General features: G+C 41.1%; 1 protein-coding gene and 2 pseudogenes across 4 annotated transcripts; 2 read left to right on the top strand and 1 right to left on the bottom strand.

Annotated features, from left to right (window-relative positions):
- Window positions 1-574: 574 nt before the first annotated feature.
- traf3ip2l (TRAF3 interacting protein 2-like) lies at window positions 575-21,008 on the bottom strand. Of its 4 annotated transcripts, XM_088349381.1 has the most exons (10): window positions 20,749-21,002; window positions 16,171-16,234; window positions 7,386-7,921; window positions 7,274-7,310; window positions 3,502-3,572; window positions 3,333-3,430; window positions 3,184-3,252; window positions 2,032-2,148; window positions 1,884-1,958; window positions 972-1,716 (listed from the first exon to the last, which is right to left on the bottom strand). In XM_088349381.1, exons 2-10 carry the CDS (start codon window positions 16,215-16,217, stop codon window positions 1,570-1,572), a joined length of 1,197 nt encoding a protein of 398 aa, XP_088205507.1. In that variant the 5' UTR covers window positions 16,218-16,234; window positions 20,749-21,002; the 3' UTR covers window positions 972-1,569. The 4 variants fall into 4 exon arrangements, with proteins under 4 accessions (XP_088205506.1, XP_088205505.1, XP_088205508.1 ...); XM_088349380.1 differs by having other exon boundaries at window positions 575-1,716; window positions 7,274-7,921; window positions 16,171-16,237; window positions 20,749-21,008; XM_088349379.1 differs by having other exon boundaries at window positions 968-1,716; window positions 7,274-7,921; window positions 20,749-21,004.
- LOC148355453 (U2 spliceosomal RNA) lies at window positions 9,400-9,549 on the top strand (annotated as a pseudogene).
- LOC148355452 (U2 spliceosomal RNA) lies at window positions 14,208-14,364 on the top strand (annotated as a pseudogene).
- Window positions 21,009-21,273: the final 265 nt, after the last annotated feature.

The raw sequence follows: 21,273 nt of genomic DNA, 5'->3' as shown, positions 1-21,273 counted from the left end.
ACGTGTAATGTAAGATCAAACATCAAACATTCCGGTTGTATCCACCATCTCTGTTTGTCCCTCACTCCCCTCATCACCAGCCCCCCACCCCCCCACCCCACCCCCCGAAGGAAAACAAAGCCTACTTACAACAAAGACAGTTCTTTGTTCCTTTATCTCTTTGTTTCCTTATCCTCACTGTAAATGTGGAACTGGAGTCGTCCAATTTCGTTGTCACAGCATATCCCATGTTGTAACACTGACAATAAAGGCATATTCTATTCTATTCTATATCATTGTTATTCATACATTTGGCTTATTACTTATTACCCCCTTAACATTCCGAAAGCTTGCAGAAGCAAATCCGTGTCTCAGACATGTACGGAAACCGTGTCTGTACAATGTCACTCAAAGTTCCAAATATCATTCGGAAGGTTAAAGTCTTGGGATTCAAAAAATGCCAACCATTCCTTAGTTTCTATTTTCTTTTTCGCTCGCAACTTAACTGTGCATGACAATAAACACTTGGAATTGAGTTTAATTTAAAAATAGACACTCCATTCCATCCATTATCTGCACCGCTTATCACAGAAACATCGAGTTCAGTCTGAAACAAGATACTGGGAAAATATATAGCCGGAGTAGCTCACCGAAGTCATTGTGTTCAACAATAATGTGCAACCATGGTCCTCTTATATCCGTGAGTAGTAAATCCAGGAGAGAAAAATATTTACGAATACAGTACAGAATAGTAAAATACTGTTTCCTCTATGCCGTAGTTCGACCTAACATGCTATTCACATTCGTCTTTTTCGGCCAATTGCAGGCTTTGTTTTGCCCCTTTAGCCTATCCGAGCCTGTAAATGATAAAAAGGATCTGCCCCCTTTACCTCCAAATAACTTTAGCCAATAGTGATCGATTCAAATGATGATTGACACATTGGTTAGCCAATGAAACGCCGGTATATAAATCCCAGCATACACCGCGGACTACTTGGCGTTCGGGGGAAAATCTAGTCGGCGGCTGTGCATTAGTTGCAAGACGTTGCGACTTAATATTGATCCATATATAAGGCGCACTGTATTATAAGGCGCATGGTCAGCTTTTGAAAAAAATAAAGGCTTTTAGGTGCGCCTTATAGTGCGGAAAATACGGTATCTCTAACTACAGGGTGTCTCAAAAAATACTCTTAGAATGACGAGAAAACCTTTATTTATGAACATAGAGTGAGGTGAAATAGAATCGAATATGAGACAAATGTAATTGAAGAATCATGTTCACAAATGTTCAAAGTGATCATTACATTTTTTGAGACACCCTGTATATCCCGTGTTTGGTCAATGCAAAAACTTTGTTCCACGCAATTATTAAATTAAAAAAGGCACAAATATTTATTGCAATGTGTAACATCTGTAATAACCTCAAACAATATGGAAGTCTTTGAAAAATAATTTTAAAAGTAAACGAAGTAACTTAATAAGTGTGTTGTCAACCACAAAAAAAATAAAAAATCTTGACAGTGCAGCTATAGAATTCAAAGAGGCCTTAAACAACATCGCGCATATTTCTCCTGGAACCGATCCAAATGTCTATATAGGGATGGACACAATTGTGGGTAGTTCTCCGATGGGAGGCGGGTTGTACTTTTCGACCCTCATCAGCCGTCGCAGGATATCGTCGCGGTCCCGAGGCCAACCGTAAACGTGCGTGTTCAGCAGCCAGTTGGGAATGTGACGCTGTGGGAAACAAAAACCGCTTTGTATTTCATGACGGACGGAATCATTTTTCTTTCTTTGCCTCTTGTCATAACCAAAAGAAGTTCCCCAAGGCTCAATCCTGGGACCCATTAGTTATCCAGAACCCGTTAAAATCAACCGATTCATCCGTTTCCACGAAAGCTTACCTTTTTTGCACCGGGAAACAAAATGGGAATGAAGCGAAAATTCTTGCTCCCGTTCTGGATGAACTCGTTCTGAAGCTGAATGAAAAGGAAGCCGTGGATGGGTAGCCAGACCGGCAGAATCTCAATCGGGATACGTTTAGGTGGATACCTGTTTGTGGATGTAAACGGTGTTACACGTCCTCTCGTCGTTATCGGAGCTGACATGGGAGGCGGTGACCGTCTCGTGGTATTTGGGGCTGATGATGATGATGATCAGGTACTCTTTCTGAAACGGAGCCGACGAAGAATGATCAGCATGTGCCAGGAGGCAAAATTGGAGGACAAATCCTGCCATATGTAAAAATAAATGCTCAAATAATTACAAAATGCCACTAAATGAACACATGTGAATCATATCCATCCATTAGCTGCGCCGCTAATTGTCATTTATCTATCCATCTACTGCACCGCTTATCCTCAGTAGGGTCGCGGGGGTGTTGGAGCCCATCTCAGATATCATCGGGCAGTGGGCAGGGGACACCCTGAACTGGTTGAACTGGTTGCCAGCCAGTCGCAGGGCACACAGGGACAGACAATTCGCTCGCTAATCCACACCTAGGGACAATTTGGACCGGCCAATTCACCTGACATGCATGTTTTTGGAATGTGGGACGAAACCGGAGTGCCCGGAGGAAACCCACGCAAGCACGGGGAGAACATGCAAACTCCGCACAGGAAGGTTGGTAGCTGGATTTGAACCCATGACCTCAGAACTGTGCCGCACAAGCGCTAACCACTGCGCCGCCGTGACTTGTCTGTCTCCGTCTGCCCTGCGATTGGCTGGCAACCAGTTGAGGGTGTCCCCTGCCCACTGCCCGATGATACCTGAGATGGGCTACAACACCCCCGCGACCCTACTGAGGATAAGCGGTGCCGAAGATGGATAAATGACAAAATAAATTGCAAAATGCATAAGTAAATAAATGAATGAATTGTATTTATTTCGTATGTTTTCAGTATAGTGGATTTAATTTGTAGGTATTTTTTTATTTCTACATTTATTCCTACATATAATAATAATAATAATAATAATTTCCTTGTATTGTCATTCTGTGTAACAATGTACACAGAACGAAATGTCGATTGCACCTGACCCGTTGTAGCGAGCCGATGCAGCCGCAGCCAACAGAGGGCGCCGCCGACCACTTTTTAAGTCTTAGGAATGACTCGGCCGGGGCGCGAACCACCGACCTCCCATATGGCTGGAGCGTTCCTCCATAGAAAACCCCAAAAGGGGAGACGCAGTGTCTTTATTTTGCACCTCGCTAAGGTAGCGCTCCATGAAGTCGATCTTGCTGATGCTGCTGTACTGCTGCTCGAATATGTCGATCTGAAAGCAGCGCAACAGAAACAACGATTCAGGTGGCTTACTCGGATGCCGCGTGTTTTTGTTTTTTTTAAATCACGTACGTGCGTGTCGAAGCCATTATGCCGTAGCAGCGCCACAAAATTGATGATCTCGTTTACGTGCGCCTCGTCGTCGGCCTCGTACGTGACGAACACCCTCCCTGCGCACAACCGCAATATTAAAACTGTCTTCTTGCGCTTTTCTGTATCGGGTGCTTGGGGGGTGACTTACTCTGCTCCAAGGACAAGGGCATGCTGTGCGTCGGCGGCTTCTCAGCCTCGGCCGGTGCAACGCTGCGTCCCCTTTCGGAGGTTAACAAAAAACAAACCTGTTAGGTACAGAAGGATTTTATACATGTGACTATAAAGGATATTATAAAATTAACTACACAGTAAGTACATGTACTCAGTTTGATGCAGTAGAGAGATTCACTGACTGTTCTTCAAGGTACATTAGAAGGTTAGGCTGTCTGGAATGCATCAGACGTATTTTGATAACAGAATTCCTGTGAGTGCTGACGGGAGAAGGCCAGACGCACAGGGACAAACATCGCGACGCCCTTCGGCGAAGAGGTGGTGAAGCTGGCACCTGGCGCGCCCATGGGAGGAGTCGGCACGCCCACGGGAGGAGTCAGCACACCCATGGGAGGAGCCGGCACGCCAGCTTGTGAAAAGACGTGGGAAGATCGAGGGACAACGAGAGAGACACTAATTCGGCTAATTCGATGGAGTTCACTTAGTTAAATTATTTAAGAAAATGAATCTGCCCCCCTGTAGAAATGCCGGTCTCTTGTCCGTCTTTTCACAAAAAGAAACAAGCATGCATTGTTAGGTGAATGAAGGCTATGTTTGGTTAATGGAGTCTGATAACTAATTCGAACAATTTGGTAAGCGATACATTTTAATAGTTTATTTCCTAACAGTACTCGTTAGTGAGTGCACAGATAGACACTAGGCGGTGCTAAGGATGCTGCTCTAATATTGAAATGTATCACTGCATATATTGTCATAATTTTAGGAAATTCCTCATTTATAACCTTTTTTTTAATTATTTTAGTCGTTTATAACGCCTTTGCTAGTTTATGAATGCACTTCATGATTATTCCTTTATTTGAGTGTTATCATTTACTTCTTGATATATCCTTTCATTCAGGTGTTATTCAGTCTCTACATTGTTTCAAGTGGTGTTTTTAGTTTGAAGTTAGGAAATGAAAATGAAATGATCTGCATTTATATAGCGCTTTTCAAGTCAATGACTTCCCAAAGCGCTTTACAATGTGCTCCACATTTCCCAAAAGCGTCCTTGCAGCCATGTAAGGCGCTAACCTGCTTATTGGGGGTATTAGGGGTTCAGTGTCTTACCCAAGGACACTTCGACATGTAACTCGGACGAGCTACTGCCTATTAGTATTTTTCAATAGTTGCCAGGCCTGGTCTAGACAAATGGCTGTTGTGAATGAAGTAGGGCTTTTCCACTAAAATTAAAAGTTCCTTTTTTCATAGCCAGCCCTCCTTGTATAAAAGTTATCGTCTGCCATACACATCGACACTTATGAATCAAAAAGCTTCATCTGTTTTCTATGGTAAAACCTTAGTGGAACTGCTCAGCTCCAGAAAGAAACTACACTGCCCTCACCCAAAAATTGCTTTCTTGTTAAAAAAAAAAATCTTTTTTTAAACAGTGCACAGTTTAGAAATAACCAAGAACATTTATAATTTTCTCTTTTATTGAGAAAAATAGTTGAGAGCAGAAATTCCTGAGGGCTTTGTAAAAAGCGCTCATGTTCAAAATGGCCCCATGCTATACCTTTTAAACTTTTGCAGCTAAGCAGTTTTCACATACAGTTTAAAAAAACTTTTTGCACCCTAGACCAGCATTTCTCAACCTTTTTTTAAGCCAAGGTAAATGTTAGGATCCAGCACGCCATCGTCCTCCAGAGGGCGCCAACAGGCAAACTAACGGGGGGGGGGGGGGGGGGGACCTGACACCTGTTCCTCATCAAGAACCTATTATCAAAGGACTGCGCTAAAAGGAAAAGCTGTCAGATTGCGGTTTGTCCTTGATGTTCCTGATCTTCTTCTGGAGCTTTGTCACTCATGAGTGTTTTATAAACTGCGTTTTTTTAATCTTTGACTCCCTCCCTTGTGTGGAGCACGTTGTGTTAATTCCCTTTCCCCCTAAATAAACCCTTGTGTGTCTGCCTCAAATGGTAAATGGTCTGCATTTATATAGCACTTTTCAAGTAAATAAAGACCTCCCAAAGCGCTTTACAATGTGCTTCACACTTACCCATTCACACACACACTCACACACCAATAGCGGCCATGCAGCCTTGCAAGGCGCCAACCTGCTTATTGGGGGCATTAGGGATTCAGTGTCTTGCCCAAGCAAAATTAACATAGTGATATAACACAAGTTGTAAAATGTTTCATTTATTCTAAGTATAGTGTTTCATTATTATGGATCACATTTTGATTTGGAGCCCATCCCAGCTATCTTCGGGCAGTGGGCAGGGGAAACCCTGAACCGGTTGCCAGCTAGTCGCAAAGAACACAGACAGACAACTCCCACGCTCATTCACACCTAAGGACAATTCGGACCGGCCAAATCACCTCACATGCATGTTTTTGGAAACTGGGAGGAAACAGGAATGCCCAGAGGAAACCCATGCAACCACGAGGAGAACATGCAAACCCCGCACAGAAATGTTGGGACCTGGATTTGACCGGAGATCTGTGGCCGCAGACGCGCTAACCACTCATTTGCTGTGCCGAGCTGCTAAGCAGATATATTGAAACATAATAATGCAACAAATAATGACAGACATTGTCTGATTAGGTAAACTGCAGGTTACTTAGCTAATAATAAGTACAGTGGTAAGTACCTCGCTAGTTCGCGGATCCACTTTTGCGGGTTCCGAGCTTCGCGGGTCTAAAAAAATATACCTTACCTTCTCAATAAAAGCATTTATTTACTTGACGCCATTGAGCGCGAGCTTATGTCAACTGAGGACACGGTGTGGACACTCTTATTGTGAAGGGGAGGGGGAGGCCCTGACACAAAGCTTAGTCATTGCCGCTTCGCTCACCCGCCACCTCCTTCAACTCCTCCCACCTCACCCCCTTCTTATGTGGCGCTCAGTTTATCAAGGAGGAACTCGGCGACGCGACGTATGTATATTCTCTTCTGTCACATTTTATCTCAAGTTTGACTTTATTATACCAAAAGCGAGCGGTTGTTTGTACTACCTAAACGCGGCTAATTGTGTGTGGTTTCGTGTATTTGTTGTAAAAGCCGTTCGATGCCGCTAGCTTAAGTATGTTGTTATTGTCAGAAGGTAGATCTTTCACTTTCATTAAAATGAACACAGACCATTTTTTTAACTGTTGTTACCCAAAACGCTTCACAAATATCACATTTTCACTGTTTTTATTTTCAATATGTAACGGGTAGTGTTAACAAGCAAAATAAACTGCGATTGCTGAATGTGGTTGAGAGGGGTTAAAACAATCATACTGAATGGTTCGTAGTGGTTTCGCCGCAGTCCTATTCCGTGTACATACAACATATTTTACAGTTTTTTTTTGTTATAACATGAATTTCACTCTCTCTACCCATATTCTATATGGTGTACTGTATACAGGGGGGGTGTACTGTATACCTTTATACGTTTTTTTTAAGCATTTTTGAAGGGGCGTCGCTACTTCGCAGATTTTCAGTTTTCGCGGGGGGTCTTGGTCCCCATTAACCGCAAAAACCGAGGGATTACTGTATTATATTTCTTTTTTGGGACATTTTTGAGCGAAACACTGTTAAAGAACTTGATGTTTAAAGTAGAAAAAATGCAAAAAATGTGCATTTATGTTTCATTTACACTTTATAAGAACAAATGCATTATCATTATATTTGTTATATATTATAAATGTATATGTTCTAAATATATGTTATCTATTTCCCTTTTGGTACTTGCCTTTCAAAATGTCAATCTTACAAATCTACTTACATTGGCGTGAATCGGCCCAACGGACTTCTGCAGTCGCCTGTGTGTTGAAAACAGAAGCAAAGCTGAGAAGAGTGCAGAAAAAGCCCGATCGCAACAGAAAATAGAGACTCACAGTTCTGCGGGGAGCAAGCCGCCCAGTTCTGAGGCCACGGTGGCTTAGCGGGGCAGTCGGTAGGACCGCGAGCCCAGCAGGCGGCCCCTGGAGACGGGCCCCCGTACGGCGACAAGGTGTGGTGCCGACTGGGCGGCTCCGAGCGCAGCGAGCACGGCTGCTCCAAGCTCAACTTTTGCTCGGAGCAGAAACTTTCTCCGCAGCAGCTGCAGGATTCTTGGCCGTCCGAGCCGGACATTGGCCCGCTGATGGGGTAACCGGACCAGTCGGTGGAGGAACCGGGCCCCTGCGGCCAGCTATCGTCCGCCAAGCTTGGAAAGGGAGCCGGCGGGATGGAACGGTAGCTCAGGTCGGAGAAGCAGCTCCTGTCCGACTCGGGGTCCGATTTCTGATCCAGACTCCGAGTACTGAGCAGAGAGGAGGCCCCGGAGGGAAAGCGGGACCGATCCGATTCAAGGGCACTGGACACCGGATGCTGTTCGGCGCTCATGGTTTCATCGTCCTCTTGGGGCATGTTGCTCTTTCGCCTGAACCAACTGAACAGGAAGTCAAAATTTGGACTAATGAAGTTCAGTTTTGTGTTCCAAGGTCAAATTTCCCCATCAGCTACATTTGGGTCTCATTACTAGATAGATAGATAGATAGATAGATACTTTATTCATCCCCTAAGGGAAATTCACATTTCCAGCAGCATCCCTGAGCTGAGAACAGTACAATAATAAAGCCAAAAGAATACAATATACAAATACCCAGTGTGACGTGCAAATGCCCACTGTAGCGTGTTATATAGAGTAACTAAATAGTGCTACACAGAATACATATTGCAGTGAGATTCGGTAATATCCAATGTAGGTGGTGTGGTTTAATGTGGGCATTTACTCTGCCGGGTGGAGTTAAAGAGCCTCATGGCATGAGGAAGAAAAGATCTCTTCAGTCTGTCCGTAGTACAAGACAGTGACAGTAGTCTGTCGCTGAAACTGCTCTTCTGTCTGGAGATAATGCTGTGTAGTGGATGTAGTGTTAGAACATTAAAATGTGTCATTGCATGTACTGTAAAATCCAGACTATAGAGCGCACCTGATTATAAGCTGCACCCACCACTTTTAAAGAGGTTTGCCACTTTTGTACTTACACAAGCCGCACCTCTGTACAAGCCGCGTGCGCACGCATTAAAACTTGTGACACAATCACAAGTTTAACCCAGACCAGGCTGTAAGTTCCACGATTGTAACTTTTTTTTTTGGTTTGAACAAATTTATTGACACTAATAACAGCAAACAAACAATGCGAGGTTTGAACAACCCTTCTCGACAATCTTAACAGCAATCAAGCATATTCACAATTTCGTTATGTCTGGCAATATGACGTTTTAACATTTTTTTCTGACATTTTTAACATCTTTGTTAGTGTCAATAGATCCGTCCAGGCCAAAGTCGATTGTTTTTTGGTCTGAACAGCAGATTGTAACTAAATAAATAATAGACAATCTTAGAACCACAATCAGCATCATGAATGGAAAATGATACCCATAATTAACGTATGATGCATACTTGTAAAATCCGGGTCCCGTTGAAAGTAATCCAAGGAAAAAAAAATGTATATTTCCAACGTTAAGGGTGGGAAAAATATATATCCACTATTGTCCGCTGCGACAACAATCAGATCTACCGGTAACTCAGCTTTACCCCACTTCCCATCAGCCCGCGTTTGCTCCGCCCCTTCTTTTTGATTCGCCCGTAGAACACATGACAGAATAAGTCTCTAAAATAAATACATTACAAAAATATACAGTTGCAAATACATATTATACATGGTTACACATATTTACAAAGAACGACGGTACACCGAGAGAGTTTTCAAAGCTTTAATAATAATAATATAACTTTCATCCCAAACCGTGCCTGTGAAAGGTACCAACACGCTAGTAGGATCACGCTCGCAATGCATCAAACGTGCGTGTTAAAAAAAAGCATCCCGTAAATAGTGAAATTGATGCTAGGTCCTTAGCTTGGCCTTAGCTTGGCTTTGATGCTAAGTCCTTAGCTTGGCCTGTCCTTAGCTTGGCCTTTTGATTTTTGCATTCCGGAGATGGAATAAGAGCTTGCTCTGTCCACTCCACGCATCGGCCCGGTATTGCAGTACCTTCGGGAACGGTGCATTCGCAATGATCGCAACAAGGCTTTAGGGCTAGGACCTTAGCTTAGCCTTTTGGCTGAGAGTAAGTGTCCTGGCTCCTAGGCTTTGTAGCATATAATGAACTGACCGATAACGGATAATGGATAATGAATAACGAAGATAGATCAATAACCCTTAAAAACCCCAAAACCCCCATTAATGGTAAATCGTCCTCAACTTCCTCCACGTAACCATCGCCATCAAAGGCGTCTTCCTCATTATCGGAAAGTACCTTTATTTTACAGGCAATGTATGCATAAACTTAGAGGTTGCAGTCTTTCTTGGTGCACACATTCTACTGGTCTTAATCTTACCTTTTATACTCCAGCGCCGCTGGTAGCCGTTAGAAAAATTACATAAATTGGCCGCTTCACTGAATAAGCCGCAGGGGTGAACATTTGGGAAAAAAGTAGCAGCTTATAGTCCGGAATTTACGGTAGTCATAATTATGTGAGATTTTCAGTTAAATCCGCTCTTTCTTTTAATTCATCAATACAGTCGTATGCAGAAGTTTGGGCACCCCTGATCATTTTCAAGATTTTCCTTTAGAAATCATTGGTTGTTCGGATCAGCAATTTCAGTTAAATGTATAAAATAGCAGACAAACACAGTAATATCTGTTAATAGGATTTACAGAAAGTGTGCAATAATTGCTTAAACAAAAGTAGGCAGGTGCATAAATTTGGGCACCCCAACAGAAAAATTCCATCAATATTTAGTAGATTTTCCTTTTGCAGAAAAAAACAGCCTCCAAACACTTCCTACAGCTTCCAATGAGGGTCCGGATTCTGGTTGATGGTATTTTTGACCATTTTTCTACAAAACATCTCCACTTCACTCAGGTTTGATGGTTTCCGAAAATGGACAGTCCGCTTTAAATTACAGCACAGATTTTCAATAATATTCATGTCTGGAGACTGAGATGGCCATTCCCGAACATTGTACTTGTTCCTCTGCATGAATGCTTTAGTAGAATCGGAGCAGTGTTTGCTGTCGTTGTCTTGTTGAAATATCCAGCTCTGGCGCATCTTCAGTTTTGTCACTGATTCTAGAAAATTGTTCACAAGAATCTGCTGATACTGACTGGAATCCATGCGACTTTCAACTTTAACAAGATTGCCAGTACCTGCACTGCCCACACAGCCCCACAGCATGATGGAACCACCACCAAATTTCACTGTGGGTAGCAAGTGTTTGTCTTGGAATGCTGTGTTCTTCTTCCGTCATGCATACCGCCCCTTGTTATGTCCAAATTACTCAATTTTAGTTTCATCAGTCCACAGCATTTTATTCCAAAATGAAGCTGGCTTGTCCAAATGTGCTTTAGCATACCTCAAGCGACTCTGTATGTGGCATGTGCGCAGAAAAGGCTTCTGCCGCATTACTCTGCCATACAGCATCTCCTTGTGCAAAGTGCACTGAATAGTTGAACGATGCGCAGTGACACTATCTGCAGCAAGATCATGTTGTAGGTCTTTAGAGCTGGTCTGTGGATTGAGTTTGACTGTTCTCACCATCCTTCGCCTCTGCTTATCTGAGATTTTTCTTGGCCTGCCACTCTGTGCCTTAAGTAGAATTGTGCCTGTGTTCTTCCATTTACTCACTATGTTCAGTGCAAACTGACAGCTGAAATCCCTGAGCTAGCTTTTTGTATCCTTCCCCTAAACCATGATGATGAACAATCTTTGTTTTCAGGTCATTTGACAGTTGTTCTGAGGCTCCCATGTTGCCATTCTTCAGAGAAGATGCAAAGAAGAGAACAACTTGCAACTGGCCGCCTTAAATACCCTTTCTCATGATTGGCTTCACCTATGTATGTAGGTCGAGGGTCAATGAGCTTACCAAACAAATTTTTTTGTTCCAATAATTAGTGCTAAAGTTATTCAAATCAATAAAACAACAAGGGTGCCCAAATTTATGCACCTGCCTAATTTTGTTCAAGTGATTATTGCTCACTTTCTGTAAGTCTTATAAACTTTATTTCACTTCTCAGATATCACTTTGTCTGCTATATGATATATTTAACTGAAATTGCTGATCCGAACAACCAAGGATTTATAAAGGAAGATCTTAAATGATCAGGGGTGCCCAAACTTTTGCATAAGACTGTTTATTAATCTAGTTAATCATTTAGTGGCAATGACCTTATTAATTCATCCTTTTTTTCAAATGCATTTAATCACTTCTTGTTTAATTACCTTGTCACCACAAAATATCCATTTATTTAGTGTTTTTACCATTTCTACATTGTTCCGAGTGGTTTTCTGATTTACCATTGGTAGGGAAGACAAACCACCTGCAGGCTTCATTCTGAATGAAAAACAGGTGTGAAGATGGAGCCTTGGGAATTTTCCACTAACTTCTGTGTTCTTTCCCTTTTGTGTATAAACGATTGTCAGCGATTTTGAAAGCGCACTTGTCAAACCACTACCGCCTTGTTCTGTACTCACAAGCCTAGCTTAGTCCGTTTTATTTATTTTATTGTAACAAAAACCTCAAACTCCTCACTCCTGCGGATGTTTTTAATTGTCTCATCTTGTGACCCGGTTGTTCATTCAAACAAGTCTGTCCTCTTACATCCAACCCAGCAAAAAATGGTTGATAAAACGCCAAAGTTTAGTCCAAAATAGCCGAATTTTCCCACTATGAATATTATTAATACACTTAGTATGTAATGTTGAAAGGATGGTGGGATTGTGGACGCGTTCTAAAGGATGGGCTGGGCACCCGTATGATGCGGCAGGGGTAAACCAGTGAAAGCTGTCGGGCCCTGCTGTTGAAGAGAAGAGTGTGTTGTGTCACCCTGACCCGAGTGAAATGGCCGCTTTCTTGTGTCCTGTTTCATCTGGATGGACAAAAGCATGACCAACTTGGGTGCCGAGGTGCCTAACTTGTTCGGGTATTTGGTCATTTGGGTTGGCCATGGTCCAAAAATCTTTGTGTATGTTTTTTTTGCTACTTTTTTCCCTTTTTTCTTTTCTTTGTTATTGTATGTGTTTGTTTTGCTGACAGTCACACCTCCTGGGATATGACCAAGGTAGATAGACAGATAGATTTATTTTATGATAATAAAAACCTCAAACTGCTCTATCCAGAAAATGTTTTTACCATAAATTCCGGACTATAAGCCGCTACTTTTTTCCCTAACTTTCAACCCTGCGGCTTATTCAGTGATGCGGCCAATTTATGTAATTTTTCTAACGGCCGCTAGCAGCGCTCGAGTGTTGCTACCATTAACTGCCCTGTCAAAGCTATATTATTATTATTAAAGCTTTGAAAACTCTCTCGGTGTACCGTCTTTCTTTGTAAATATGTGTAACCCATGTATAATATGTATTTGCAACTGTATATTTTTGTAATGTATTTATATGTATTTATTTTAGACACTTATTCTGATATGTTTTGAACGGGTGAACGAAAAATGAGGGGCGGAACAAACGCGGGGTGCCCAGTTTAAGTGGGGACCGCTAAAGGTGAGGGACAGACAAGGAAAGAAGAGGGGGTAAAAAGTTGGTTAAAGAAAAAGGAGTTGCGTGAGTAAATGTGTTCATCTGATATATTTTTCCCACCCTAACCTTTGGAAATATACACTTTTTTCCTTGGATTATTTTCAACGGGACCCGGACTCTGCCGGTCTGCATCAAACCTTGAGTACCGGTATCGTTTTACGTTCATTTTGCCGGCTGTGATTTTTGGACTGTGGACTTTAATGAAGGACATTTAGTTTCAATCGCAGGACTTGAAGTCGGGTTTGGGTTAATTTTGTGTTTGTGTTACATGTTTAAATGTGGGCGCATGCGGCTTATATACAGGTGCGGCTTGTGTATGTACAAAATCGGTTTTCCTCTTAAAATGTGGTGGCTGCGGCTTATAGTCAGGTGCGCTCTATAGTCCGGAATTTACAGTAATTGTCTCATCTTGTCTCCCGGTTGTTCATTCAAACAAGTCTGTCCTTTTACATCCAACCCTGCAAAAAATGGTTGATAAAACGCCAAAGTTTAGTCCAAAAAACATCTTTATTTGGTGATAAAAGTATTTTTTTTCACTCAACGTCACAATTATTCATCTTTCGAAATTGCTGAATTTTCCCACTATGAATATTATTAATACACTTAGTATGTACCGTAAATTCCGGACTATAAGCCGCTACTTTTTTCCCAAACTTTCAACCATGCGGCTTATTCAGTGATGCGGCCAGTTTATGTAATTCACAGGCACGGTTTGGGATGAAAGTTATAATATTATTATCAAAGCTTTGAAAACTCTCTCGGTGTACCGTTTTTCTTTGTAAATATGTGTAACCCATGTATAATATGTATTTGCAACACTATATTTTTGGAATGTATTTATTTTAGACACTTATTCTGATATGTTTTGCACGAGCAAATGAGAAAGAAGGGGCGGGGCAAACGCGGGCTGACGGGAAGTGGAGTAAAGGTGAGACGTGTTTGTGGTTGCGGCCGACAATAGTGGATATATATTTTTCCCACCCTTACCTTTGGAAATATACACTTTTTTCCTTGGATTACTTTCAACGGGCACCCGGACTCTGCAGGTCTGCATTAAATTTTAAGTACCGTTATCATTTTCCCTTCATTTTGCCGGCTGTGTTTTTTGGACTGTGTCGGGTATGGGTTAGCTTGGTCCTTAGCTTGGCCTTTTGGCTTTGATGCTATGTCAGTCCTTAGCTTGGCCTTTGCCATGATCTTTGATTTTTGCAATCCGGAGATGGAATAAGAGCTTGCTCTGTCCACTCCACGCATCGGCCCGGTATTGCAGTACCTCCGGGAACGGTGCATTCGCAATGATCGCAGCAAGGCTTTAGGGCTAGGACCTTAGCTTGGCCTTTTGGCTGAGAGTAAGTGTCCCGGCTCCTAGGCTTTGTAGCGTATTATGAACTGACCGATAAAGGATAATGGATAATGAATAATGAAGATAGAACAATAACCCTTAAAAACCCCAAAACCCCAATTTCGTGTTTGTATTGCATTTATTCAATGTGGGCGCATGCGGCTAATATACAGGTGCGGCTTGTGTATGTACAAAATCGGTTTTCCTCCCGAAATGTGGTGGGTGCGGCTTATAATCAGGTGCGCTCTATAGTCCGGAATTTACGGTAATGTATTATTGAGCTTGCGTCTACAGATGCAGAGTAAGGCGCGTAATTCTCCTGCCACATGGCAGAGGGCGATATTGAGATCAAGGATTCTGATAAGTGATAGCATTACCAAGCTAACAGCAAGTCAGGCCATCCAGTATTTTTTTTTCTCATAGCATGGACTTTTTTAGTAATGGGGGATTACCTATCTTTGGATGCTTTTATTCAAAAGGAGCAGTAAACAGACTTCGTAAGTTAAGGTAAGACAATAAAGCTTTTGTTTTCAAAGCTACGATTTCCATATTGCTTGACTAAGATGTACCGTATTTTCCGCACTATAAGGCGCACTGGGTTATAGGGCGCACCCCGAAAAAATAGTTTTTGGTCCTAAATTTGACCCACATAAGACGCACCGGATTATAAGGCGCTACAATGGGAACGTCGACAAAACAGTCAGGTAGTTCAGTCCAACTTATTACCCCCCTAACATTCCCAAAGCTTGCAAATACGCAAATACGTGTCGTAGACACGTGCGGATGCGGTGTCCGTACGATGTCACTCAAATGCATCGTTCCAAATATCATTCGGAAGGTTAAAGTCTTGGGATTCAAGAAATGCCAACCATTCCTTAGTTTCTATTTTCTTTTTTGCTCGCAACTTTACTGTGCATATGACAATAAACACTTGGAATTGAGTTGAATTTAAAAATAGACACTCCATTCCATCCATTATCTGCACCGCTTATCACAGAAACATTGAGTTCAGTCTGAAACAAGATACAGGGAAAATATATAGCCGGAGTAGCTCACCGAAGTCGTTGTGTTCAAAAATAATGTGCAACCATGGTCCTCTTATATCCGCGAGTGTAGTAAATCCAGGAGAGTAAAATATTTACAAATACAGAATTGTTTCCTCTATGCCGTAGACAACCGAACTTGCTATTCACATTCATCTTTTTCGGCCAATTGCAGGCTTTGTTTTGCCGCTTTAGCCTATGCCATCCTGTAAATGATAAAAAGGATCCGCCCCCTTTACCTCCGAATAACTTTAGCCAATAGTGATCAATTCAATTGATGATTGACACATCTTTTTCGGCCAATTGCAGGCTTTGTTTGGCCCCTTTAGCCTATGCCAGCCTGTAAATGATAAAAAGGATCCGCCCCCTTAACCTCCGAATAGCTTTAGCCAATAGTGATCGATTCAAATGACACATTTGTTAGCCAAGGGTTAGGGTCCCAGCATACACCGCGGACTACTTGGCCTTCGGGGGAAAATCTAGTCGGCGGCTGCTGCATTAGTTGCAAGACGTTGCGACTTAATATTGATCCATATACAGTATAAGGTGCCCTGTATTATAAGGCGCATGGTCAGCTTTTGAAAAAAATAAAGGCTTTTAGGTGCGCCTTATAGTGCGGAAAATACGGTTGGTTCATTTATTTGTAAATCAGACAGTCAAGACTTTTGTATATTGATCAGCAAGCATTTCAAAAAACACGTTTGTGTATGACTCACCTATTTGGAGATCTGAAAGCTGGCAGCATGATTGCGTCTCCTGGCATCCATGTGTGTTTTCACACTGCTTGGCACAAAAACAAAACTACTTTTTGAATTTATATAATCCTTTTTTTGATGTTGTGAGAAAGAGCAACAATTGGCAAGAAACACGTTACTCAACAGCTTTTCGACTGTTTTCCAACCGAGGCACAATTTTAATCGAACAAATATAGACGCTCGTTTTCATTGGAAGATTCTTAAGTCAGATCACTCAAGGAATATATTTTTTTTAATTCTTGGCTCCATTTTCGTTTTTGAACGTTGACATTTTCAATACAGGTTAGACAAGGGTTGGCAAACGTTTTGGGGTTATATCAATTTGGCGAAACGGAGGGTAAAATGTATTGATTTTATCCTTGGTATCTACCGAATCCGATACGACAGCAATACAAAAGAGTGCGCATTCCATTTAAAAGATAAAAAGCATTTTAAAAATAGCAGCTCTAATATGTATTTATGAATGAATATGTCGTGGGATCAAATCCAGCGCAGCGACCAGCCTTTCTGTGTGGAGTTTGCATGTTCTCCCCGTGCTTGCGTGGGTTTCCTCCGGGCACTCCGGTTTCCTCCCACAAAATACAAAAACATGCATGTCAGGTGAATTGGCTGGTTCAAATTGTCCCTAGGTGTGAATGAGCGAGATAATTGTCTGTCCCCTGCCCACTGTCCAAAGTTATCTGGTATGGGCTCCAGTACCCCCGCGACCCTACTGAGGATAAGCGGTGCAGATAATGGATGGCTGGATGGTATGTTTCCTTTATTAATTATAAATAAACAATTTAATCAAATGAGTTTTATAAGGTTTCAGCAAAGAAACAAATGAGGTCCCTTTTAAAGCACAAACCTTGATAACTCAAAATGCAATACAGCAAGCTGAAATGTTTTTTTTTTTGTCATATACGTTGACAAATCGATAAATAATATAAATACATGATGACAATTGAAAGTAGAGAAAAGTGTAGCCCGCTATTTACATTTTGGGATACTGGGGACAAGAGTTGCATCAAATCAAAATATTTTCATTTGATATAGGTTTTTTTATCGTTTTGTATATAATATCATTGTATTTTTTAACATTTTTGTTTGGTGCGCCAGATTAAATGGTATGAGGGCAGCATGTGGCCTGAGGGCCGCAGTTTGCCTACCACTCCAGGTCTCAGAGCCAGAACCAGCAGGCTCAAGGATAGCTTCTTCCATCAGGCCGTTAGGACTTTCTCCCTCTGACTTCTGCCAAATTAATGTAAAACTGCTCTATTTCGATTCCGGCTTACACTTTGCACATTCTAGTCCACACATTATATATTTTCATATGCATACTTCTTTTTACCTTGTTTTTATTTGTATTTGAGTCTTATTCATGACATGTTTGCACGCTGGGAAGAGGAAGTAATCTCATCTGTGCTGTATGTTGTGCATATAGCATATTCAAATATAAAGTTGAAAATATAGCCTTGGTTGGAAATATCAAGTTGTCTCAAAGTAATAAAATTAATAATTTTTTGTGGCCATGGCTAAGGGAGTGGTACGGGTAGATCATTGTTGGTATTCTGCATTTATTTTTTTCTATATATATTTTTTTCACTAGTTTTATTTAATGTTAGACTATTTTTGTTGTAAATTAAAAATGATTATGTTTAAAATTAGGAACCTTATTTGCAAGTGAAACCGATTATTTTAATAATATTTTTAGATGTTTTTCTTGTCAAATTAAGAAAAAGAGTGTCACTTGAAACTGGCCCAAGTGTGTCATGACACACTGCTTGAGGACGCACTGCTACTTCTACAGTAAAAGTACCCTTACTTCAGAAAAATTGGGTTACTTCCGCTAGTACGCCCCCAAACATTCTCGATATCCATGCAATCGTCTACAACTTGTGAGGATTGACAAAAGGTCAAAACACACACAAAAAAAACATTTAACAAGTCTAGGTGAAATGTCACAAGTCGAACCACACAAAAATAGAAAAACAAGAACACAGACAAAGCAAGGATTCCAACAAACAGCAGAGGCAGGAAGAAAGCCAAAAAAATCGAAGTTAAATGAAAAGTGCCTTTATCAGACAATATTTTAATACTAGCATTGGAGCGAAAAAAGTTAATTTTATCATGGAATGTTGTGCCTACTGTAGCGGAATCATACAAGCAAATACTTTTCAATATTACCATTACAAATAAGACACTAAACGTCACGTTTTCTTACAATATTATTTTTGTTCTTGATATCGATTTTAATTGTAGTTAAAACCTACGCACAAGGTCGTACTAAATCGGCAACGAGCAGTCAGGGTAGGCAGGTGTTAGGTTAACCCCAACACTTGTAATAAAAACCTGCACTCAAAGAAGACACAGAGACGTGAATTTGACTTGCTTGCAAGGAGAGCTGACCATGGTCTGCCTATTGCAGTCTACTAGACACTCTGAAAATGTATATTTCGTCCTTGCCTTTTTATTGTATTAGGAACGCCCTAATTTACATGTTTCTTCTGCTAAAGGGAAGGGGAGTGACAAAAAAACAGTTTGAGATCTGTTTTCACAACAACATCTTATCGTATCAACACCTGTTTAAACTTACAACAACATGTTATCGTACCAACAATATCACTACTATTGAACTAGGCGAGAATGACACACTAAGCAAGAATAGAACACAGTATGCAACAGTAGAATAACTTATTTACAGTTTAAATCCATCAGCAGGTGAGGAACAGCCTCACCTGTCATGGAAATATACAATTTAAAATATTTTAAATTATTATATTTATCGAATTTTTCTCTGTTTATCTATGTCAATTCAATATAAGGATTATTTAAAGATTTCACTTTGACTTTAAAAGAGAAAGTTGTTTTTCAAGACGTGTCTGTTAATATGGCGGATTTGGTCTGTCTGTTCTATGGTCTGTTGCCAATTCATTGATTTACATTTTAAAGACAAATTCATACCTTAGAAAATACAAAATAATCTTAAACCATATTTTTTTCCCAAGAGAGTTTATTCATGTAGTTTAACATGTTATAGTGTACATGTGTTTTGTTATTCAAATATATTGTTAATTCACATTTTGTTGTGAGGTCCTGAGTTGCTCGACATGAATGAGGTTTATTATAAAAAAAGTTCAAAACTAAAGTAGCTTGGACGTTCACTGTAGAAGGAAAAAATACATGCAACTATAATCAAGTAGAATAATACATTTTCTTATTCAAATTATGAATAAGAGAGCCGGCTCTCTTGAATGAGTTGAGCCGAAAAAGCCGGTTCTCTAAAAAGAGACGGACTTCCTTTCACTACATCAAACCGCTCACTTTGTTTGCAACGAAAGAAAACGATACCGAGATAGAGGCTACCGCGGCGAACTCGTTTGACTTGATTGGTTTGCTGTTTCGTGATAGTCGGTGTATATTTTTTTTATTGCGTTTTTCCGTACAGATTTTCTTGTACGTCGTACACGTCCCAAAATGCATAATAAACGTACTTTGTACGGCAAAAACGTACAGGTTGACAGGTCTGCAAATTAAGCTGGGTAAGAAAATGATTTTAAGGAAGCTTGACGCCCTTTTTAATATTTTTCTCGTTAAAATGACAACCATAACTATCTGTCGACATTAGTGTTTTTGTTGGAAAAGTATGTTGGACTATTACACATAAAAAAGCAGTCTAGGCTCTTTCGGAAGACCCGCCACTACTGTGGCAAAAGACGAACAAAGAATTAAAGCGACACTGTCTATTATTTGACCACTAGATGTCGCTGTATTGTGTCGTGCAACCGAAAGCAAGTACTACAGAGCACAAGAAATAATACAAACTACGGAGACTTAAATTGACCAAACTTGTCCCTAGGTGTGAATGAGCGAGTGAGTTGTCTGTCTGTCCCCGTGTGCCCTGCGATTGGCTGGCAACCAGTTCAGGGTGTCCCCTGCCCACTGCCCGATGATTGCTGGGATGGGCTCCAGCACCCCCGCGACCCTAATGAGGATAAGCGGTACGGCTGATGAGATGAGATGATATAAGGAAACACGTGTACAATATACCTTGTTAAACTACATAAATAAACACTTTGTATGGTGTATGATTATTTTGTAATGGAAAGTACGACAGTTTGTAAGGGCATGGAGCCCTGGAGCACGACAGGTATGCTACCTGTGTTGTATTTAAGTAGTTAATTTATTATATATATGGTAAGTCCTCATGAACTGGGACAAAGAAGTAACTTGAAAAGAAAGGAAAAACCCCTGGGGTATTTTTCGCTCTCATTTGAAGTGGTTTTACTTGACACACTTGGCCCACGTGCAATGACGTCCAGAAAAGTCACGTATACCCAGTTAGAGACGAATTTAATGTTTAGGGGAGGTTGATTTCCCTGCTAAACATGTTTTAATTATGTATAATCTTGAATGTCAATCAATTTGGCATTCGAATACAGACACAATACTTTATGCTAGGAGGACAGAAATGTTCTCCGGCGCTGTATAATTGCCAAAAATACAGTTCTAAATTGTTTTGGTTCCAGGTTACGTAAGATAGGGGAAAGGAAAACGTACCCTTTCGAAGTTCCAGGTCATGCGAAACCTCACCCACGACGCTCCAACCTTCTCGTGGGAAACCGAGCTCGCCCAACGGCTACTTTGTGGGAGACGTTCCGAAGCCTGCGTTTATGTGGAAGACATTTGCTCGTTTCAGTTTGCTTGTCATCAATGTGAAGTCATTTGCTGTCTGCTTGCTTGTCTTTGGCTTCCCTTCAAGTCACGCCCGTCATCTCCACCCACACTCAGCGTCAGGTATTTTATTGACTTTACACAGCACGTGGGCCTAAATCTGGAAATATGCTTGGGGCTGCCTCTGATTTTCCCCTTCCATTATTATTACAAAGTCTCTAGTGCATTCATTAGCAGGGTTGGGTAGGGTTACTTTAACTGGATTACTTTCAATTTCTTTTGGATTACTCCAATACCAAATATGCTAACAAAAGACAAAAGAAACTAAATATGAAAAAAAATATGACTCACAACACGTGGTAAGCTTTCTCTTCTGGCTTTGATCTCCGGCAAAACTAACATAAAATGCGA

Source organism: Urocampus carinirostris, chromosome 12, assembly GCF_059441175.1.
Source record: "Urocampus carinirostris isolate Australia breed hairy pipefish chromosome 12, RoL_Ucar_1.0, whole genome shotgun sequence".
Taxonomy (NCBI): domain Eukaryota; kingdom Metazoa; phylum Chordata; class Actinopteri; order Syngnathiformes; family Syngnathidae; genus Urocampus; species Urocampus carinirostris.
This window is presented reverse-complemented; position numbering and strand designations above follow the sequence as displayed.

Bases quoted from the DNA above. Each gene is read 5' to 3' on its own strand.
- traf3ip2l (XM_088349380.1), bottom strand. From the start codon at position 16,217: ATGCCAGGAGACGCAATCATGCTGCCAGCTTTCAGATCTCCAAATAG. The intron at 3,573-7,273 runs GTAAGTAGATTT...AACCTCCGAAAG, and splicing joins TTGGGCCGATTCACGCCAAT to GGGACGCAGCGTTGCACCGG. The intron at 3,431-3,501 runs GTAAGTCACCCC...GGTTGTGCGCAG, and splicing joins GCCCTTGTCCTTGGAGCAGA to GGAGGGTGTTCGTCACGTAC.